Source organism: Schistosoma mansoni, chromosome 4 (assembly GCF_000237925.1).
Source record: "Schistosoma mansoni strain Puerto Rico chromosome 4, complete genome".
NCBI classification, from domain to species: Eukaryota; Metazoa; Platyhelminthes; class Trematoda; order Strigeidida; family Schistosomatidae; genus Schistosoma; species Schistosoma mansoni.
The window spans coordinates 25924332-25931450 of NC_031498.1; the positions used below are offsets into that span (position 1 = coordinate 25924332).

Below are 7119 nucleotides of genomic sequence, written 5' to 3' on the forward strand. Positions count from 1 at the left end.
CCATTGGTATAACAGATCCGAAGCTTATTTAGGTGGCCTCGTGCTTCACCCAGAGTGGGTTCGGCATCATCCTCTGTCGAAGCCTCACAACCCGAAAATTTACAATTTTCAGGTCTTTTTCGCCAGCGTCTAATCTGAGCTGTAGTTCTTTTTCGGCTTCCCGTCTTTTTACACGGTCCGCCAACGGTAAGTCTTTACGGAGAAAAACTCCTGAACCATTCAATCTGTGTCCATTATCTAAGATTAAGTCGCGTTCGTTCGGGGATTTGAAAACGACTTTGAGTAGTCTAGACTGATTTGGCTTCAGATGCGCTAGGTTTCCTAGCCTATACACCTTTAGCAAGGTGACTCCGGAGATGTTTTGGGGCATAACTTGATTGAGTAGTAGAGACTTTTTTGCGCGAGTTTCTGGTTGTGACAGACCTCTTTGGAGGATGTCCTTCCTCCTTTGGACAGTGAGGGTCAGCATTTTTGGGACTCACTTGGGCCTGCCTTATGTCAATCTGCGTGTCGACAAACGCGCGTCCTGGATTCCACTGCTAGCCACTATCAATCTCTGCTTACCATGCTTGTGAATTAAGGCTATATTGAGGCAATACGCACAGTATGCACATATGCCAATTAGAGACTGACCAGTTGCAGTCCTAACAAATCGATGGGAAGATTCAAACAAACAATACTGAATGAATCCTAAACAATATATCACCGACAACCACCATTGTAAAGGACATTTTTGGGAAACTCCGGCTTACTACATCTGTTGTGAACGAACACTTACGTGTGGATAACCAATTTAATGCTTAATGCAAAATTACAGAGTTCTGTTATAAAATGTGTAAACCATGCATTAAATACTTCATCCCCAAATCCTCCATCAATCGTCTCAAACTTCATCGTCCCTTCATTGCTATTACAATTATTTTCTGTTCCCGTTCTCTTCAATTCGATATTCTCAACATTCTGCTGTCAGGCATTCCACTTCTGATTGATGTTACATACTACTTATGTCTGTCGACATACACCACACGTCTTCCACATCAAGAAATCGATTCTTAAACATTGCGGTTTTATGATAATCAAGGGTCATTGATCTAGTAACTTTTTAGCTCGTCTTTAAACTCCATGAAGAATAAATTTGAATATATGGTTAGTTGACTCCAAAAAAGTTAACAAAGATGATCATAAATTTGTGTGAATCCAACAGTTTAAATTGTACATATTAAGATCATATTCAAACTTAAAGCCGACATTACCTTGTTTTTATGTGCCAGGTCAGTTTTCAGTGTTTGAACTGCGGGTATTGAGGCAATTTCCGACTCAAGCATATAGTTTGAGTTGATCATTAAGGAAGTGGCTTCAGACCACGCACGAGCGGTCACTAAATACCCCAATGCATCCGGGGTAGAACGAAGACGATCTAACTGATCCACCAACTCTAAGCATCTTCTCTGCTCCACCAGTTCCAGCCACAGTCTCCTTAGTTCTTCCCTGTTACAATATAGCAAACTTTTACACTCTATAAGATCCCTTTGTATTTTAGCGACAGAGGTCTTGTTATCTAGAAATATTTGATAGTGAAACTGTTACAATTACCCCCAACACGCTGTGAAACAATTCCATAAGTGTTCAAAATCTTATTCACATCACCAAACTTTTCTAGAAATTTAGATCAATTTTTCATGTAGATAAAACACAAACCAGTGAGACATATGTTAAGCACAGCTCCTGTTTCTGTGAAATCTTTTTCGAGTTGACGTCTTTTCTTTTCTCGAATGTCCATGGAGCTACTGGAAAGTAATTTGCTAGGTAAAAAATGGGATATCTAACTTTTCCATGAGACTCCGAATAAAGGCCATTAAGTATGATGACTGAGTCTGAAACAGTGCACAATGTTTACAATTTATTACTTACCATATTTCGTCGGGCGAAATTTCTATAAAAAAAAGTTAATAAAAGATTTGAATAAGGTTCAGGGGATTGATTGATAAATTTATGCACAATGACCTATTGTATTTAAGCGATACATACACGAAGACAACTGATTTCAAAAACCAAAAAAGACAGAGCTATGGGCCGAGATTTTGAAATCTGATAGAGAACCAGTAGGCATATCAAACAACCAGACGAGCCACGCCTATGTGAAGCCACATGATAATAACCACTTGCCAAAATGGAAATATTTTGCGTAAGCCTCAATAATTCAATGTTTAAAAATATAAACTTATTAACCACTGGCACATCTCTTCACTAAATAAAGAAAATGGCTACCAATGTTAGTCTTAGTGATCAACATCAGAAAGATGAGAACGACTTGGTTCAGAGATGCTGCTCCAAAAAGTGCACAAATTCTAGGGCATAGGTGTGCATTTGTGAAAATTTTACTTATAAGACAAATTATGAGGACGAATGAGAAGAATATTTTGAGAAAAAATGTCATATGGATTTGAATTTATTATTCAAGATGCATTAAAATTATTTTATAATAAAGCTTACACTTGCCTCTCAGATACTTAATGATCATTGCTCCTAAACGCCCTGGTACAGTCGAGGATGGGGTGAGTCCACTTTCCCTCTTCAAATGGTCTCACATGGCCACGCGTATACAGCTACCCTCACGGAAGTTCTACTCACTGCCTTCTCGTGAACGGTATTGTTTACCAAATTAACAGGACAAAAAGTCCGGCGATTTACCCGGGTTACTGAATATGGAGGATTCATCTAGTTGAGTTGGAAAACCCTGATCCCATATGGGCTCTAGGATCCAGAGGGAATAAATGGTATATGAACCAATTGTTGGTCATCGGTGACCATGAAGCTGCATTTCGTGACGTTGCCCCCTAAGAAAACCACCTGCCCTTGTTTGAGCACCCACACAGTATCACAGTACTCACACAAATCAATGATAACTACTACTGGCCTCACTGTTATTGTGTGGTGCATATGTATTTGGTGTCCCCTTACACCAATGTTTGTGTTCAAATAAATAATAATTGTAAACGAAGAATTTCAACATAGGCAATCTGGTTACTATAATGTCTCCAGGTCTATCACAAATTTGTCAAAAGCGATCGTGTAGTTTGCCATTCATATCAAGAGCCTGTGATAAAGCCTATGATCATGTCCAGCTTAGCCAAAATGTGTGGCGAGAAAACGTCAGCCATGAAAGAGTGTACCATATCAAAGGAATGGCCGGATGGTACTAGCTCTTTAACCAAAATCATGACTTCAGTCTAACGGTAGATTTGGTCCCGTGACGCCCATCTTTGATACCATTGGCAGGCCAAAGTGAACCCAAAAAATGCCCACTATGAATAACAAAAATGGTTAAGAAACGTCTTAGATGCATAGGCTTTGGAACATGTTCAGGTGAGACTATAGTTTATGGACGACCTTTGAGAGACGCTAGAATGACCTTGAGAGTGTTCACATAATAACTAGGACGAAATGAGTGTTATAAACCTGTGTGAGGACTTCGAATTGTGATTTACAGTTCATGGTTAAGGTTAGGAATTACATTTGGGGTTTTCATCATGAACTGACATCAGTTATAATGCCAAAACTCTATTTATCCAAATGGATGAGTTTATTTCTCACCAAAATCAGAGACCTATTACCTTATGCCTGATTGGTTCGTCCATAAATTATAGTCTCGCCCATGTTCGATTGTACCGGTTCTAAATAGTTAAGATCTATTTTCTGTAAGACTAGGAACGCATCTAAAGCATTGGGGAACGAAAATAGCTTATCCTATGGAACACAACTGGTCAGTGATTTCCAGAGCAGTTCCAGAAATCTTGAGTTTTTCCACAAATGATAGTAAAGGCCAATTGTAAGGTAGAATGATGACTTATTGTTGATAAATTGTGTTCGTATTTGTTGATTTTCAATTTTTTGTCGCTTGAAAGCGTGTCAGTAGATGAAAATTTGTGTATCTGTACTAACATTTATTTAATTTACGTTTGTTGTGAAGATCTAGTCATACTAATTCCAAATATCCTTAGTCTATCAGATATTGTTAACACTGACAAACAACATTGCTTCAGTGCCGAGTGTATTGTTTGGTAAATTGTCGGACAAGATGAAACTAACAAGAAGACACAAAGACATTGATATTTATAACCAAGTGTATAAATTTACAATGAACGAAACAAACTAATCAGGATTTCTCAGTGTTATTGTATTGACCTATTACTACAGTTCTACACTTAGTTAGAAAGTTATATAAATACACCAGTCAGACAATGATCGTCAATTACGTTCTCTCTTGTGCTTTAAAGTGATAACCTGGCATGACACCACAACAACTTAAATATCATGATCAAACTGAGCTTAGTTTGACTCTCACAATCGTACTTCGAGCCCAAGTAGTTGCTTACAAGAACAAAAGATAGCGATACTAGAGTTTCTGAACGAACTAACAATATCTAAAATGGCTAGGCTTGGATTTTGGTGCGAAATTCATTGGTCGATATAGCCAAACACCATTATGGTATTGTGGTATTAAGTCAGTTCGAAAAAAACCTTAGCCCTAGAGTGTAACCCTATTACAACCATAGTAAGTAGATCAATATGCTCAAAGTTACTCAGTGATTGCTGAAAGGTCGTCCAGAAGTTACAGTCCCATCACAAAAGGAATCGATTAAAAATGAGTGTCCAATGTACAAAAACGTGTATAAACCTTCGAATAACGATCAAAATATCATCCGCTTTCAGCAGTTCTGGCTAATATTTAAATTACCTGGCTTGGTTTTAGAAGTAAGCGAATCCCAAAAGGTATACCTTTGGATTATAATCAACGTTCACTGGGCTCAGGCCGAGTTTGTTTGATTTTCTATTGCTCAAAAGTAATATTAAATTATTTGAATACGATAAAAATCTTGAATTGCGTTTACACATAAACAACAAACTTCAGGTTGCAATTAACCGAAGCCCTGGTATCTATGACATCTCAAGACATTTGACCTGTAGCACGTTGTATTTCGACGTTCACTTGGGAGCAGGAGCGACCTGAAACAGCAACACAACAGTCAGGACAGACAAGTGCGTCTGAAGTGAGAACACGGTGTGATGGTGCAGCAGATATATTTGAAATTGAAATACGCGGTTTTTAATACAAAAGGGGAAAGTTATTACAAAATAGTTTTACTCGTTATTCTGCAGGTTCAGACGACGTAGGGCTTGTTCTTCTTCTTCCAGTGCATTCACTCTTTGTTGTCCTGCAATGAGAAATACAAACACACATTATTAATGTTGCATGTAATGATTTTTATTACTGTTACAGACCTACAATTCAAATACTGCTCCGATTGTTAGGCGCAAGTGACCTAGGCGTTCAGAAAAGACTATGAAGACCCCAACTCGGAATTTATTAATGAAAACATTCATGCGTAAAATCTTCCCAGTGTCTTTCATTTGAGTACAATTCGAATGTCTGATAATGAATCTATAGTGACATCAGTTACTTAAATCTTTGTATTGACGAGAAGATGGCTCAAACAAACTATCCATTTTTCGAAAACCAACGTGCACAGGCCAATACCTTAGTTATCATAGTTATTGCCCTTTGCGATACAAACGGGGTTCGATGAGATGCCTATTTAACAGGCTTGATAGTATTTGCACAAACCACGCTATTGATGAGGATGTTAAGTTGTTAAACAAGACATTATTGCGGAATGGTTATCCACCTAAACTTATAAATAGATGGAAAGTTCATGGTACAGTGAAACCTACTGTATCCTTGGTGGAAAAAAAGCCTATCTGCATCACCTTACCATTTAGAGGTGATTAAAATAGCCTTTTATTGAAACAAACGCTTAAATCAGTCATCAATAATATGTATTGTACAGCGAAGGTCATTATCGAAGAAAGAACGAAGTTCATGTTGCATCCAAAACCTTAAAGATATGAAAACGATTGTGTCACATCCCACTGCGTTTACCAATTTATGTGTGTGGTCACACATATATAGAGAGAAGCAATCGTGATCTCAAAATTAGGGTGTGTGAATATCTACCAAAGTGGTTGCAGAAACAAATAGTATCAAATGAATCGATAAAAGTAGAGGATAAACATCCATCATCCTATATTGCCCAACATATAATCGAAACAGGCCATAAGATTGATCTTAACTCGGCTTTTGTGGTGTTGTATAAAAATGTAAAAGGGTGTACACTAAGGTTAATTAAAGCCTTAGCCATACGAAAATTCAAACCCGTTTGTGTATTCAAAAACAGTTTGCTCTCACTTTAAACCTACCCTGTTAATATTAGCTTATTATCCAGAGTGATAAGGTTTCAAATTGTTTTCACATGATTTTTATGATTATTATCCTTGTCTCCTCTTGCCCCCCATTTCCAGTCTAGTTAACATTTTATTTTTATACATAAACGTTCCTGACAAGTAAATGTGCGATCAGATTGTTCGAAATGTATTGCGCTAGTAAATAACACAGTTCTGATAATCTTCGTGTTCTTATCGCACTATATAAAAAACTGGTTGTTTCTACTTATCACCTTTCTCAAACTTTCTTAGTCAACTATTCTTTGTGATTTGCTTCAATATTGGGAGATTGCTTTTCGTTCGGTCGCTTTTATGAAGCTTTACGATAATCAACCTTTTAAAACAATTAGTCCCTTTGATAAATTTCGATATTGTAATAAGAAGACGAAGATTATCAGAACTATGCTAATATATATCATAGTTCTTATAATATTCGTCTTCTTATTACATTATGGAAATCAATCTTTATTGCCTCTGTAAGTTAAGTATTCAGGAAAATTCTTTAGCTGCCTAGTTGGTGCACTTATTATGCCAAGATAAAGGAGGAGGAAGCAGTGAGACGCCATCAAACCACATATGATTAACATTCATTAAACAAAAACGTAGGCAAAACGGTTATGAATTCAACTCATATATGTTCTTTTCTGGTTCATAAATCGAAAACTTTTTGAATTGTTCGGTTATAGTTTATACGTTTATGTATTTGTCCTCGTCAGTTATTCACGGTTACTTTAAACGTTTTGACAACTAGATATTTGTGTTTATCCTCGTGATTTACGCGATATTTCGTAGTTTACAAATCATTTCCCTCCTACAAGGGTTACTAAAAGTTTGTTC

The 7119-nt window shown here is 37.1% G+C and overlaps 1 protein-coding gene across 1 annotated transcript in view; it reads right to left on the reverse strand.

Annotated features, from left to right (window-relative positions):
- Positions 1–5104, reverse strand: part of Smp_027390 (putative exocyst componenet sec8) — a 47377-nt gene extending 42273 nt beyond the window's left edge. Inside the window, exons 1-6 of the mRNA XM_018797318.1 lie at positions 5060–5104; positions 1912–1933; positions 1828–1874; positions 1699–1787; positions 1594–1656; positions 1254–1558 (exon numbers count right to left, since the gene is read on the reverse strand). Of these exons, the coding sequence (XP_018652372.1) occupies positions 1254–1558; positions 1594–1656; positions 1699–1787; positions 1828–1874; positions 1912–1914 (507 nt within the window). The 5' untranslated portion in view covers positions 1915–1933; positions 5060–5104. The remainder of the gene's footprint in view (positions 1–1253; positions 1559–1593; positions 1657–1698; positions 1788–1827; positions 1875–1911; positions 1934–5059) is intronic.
- Positions 5105–7119: the final 2015 nt, after the last annotated feature.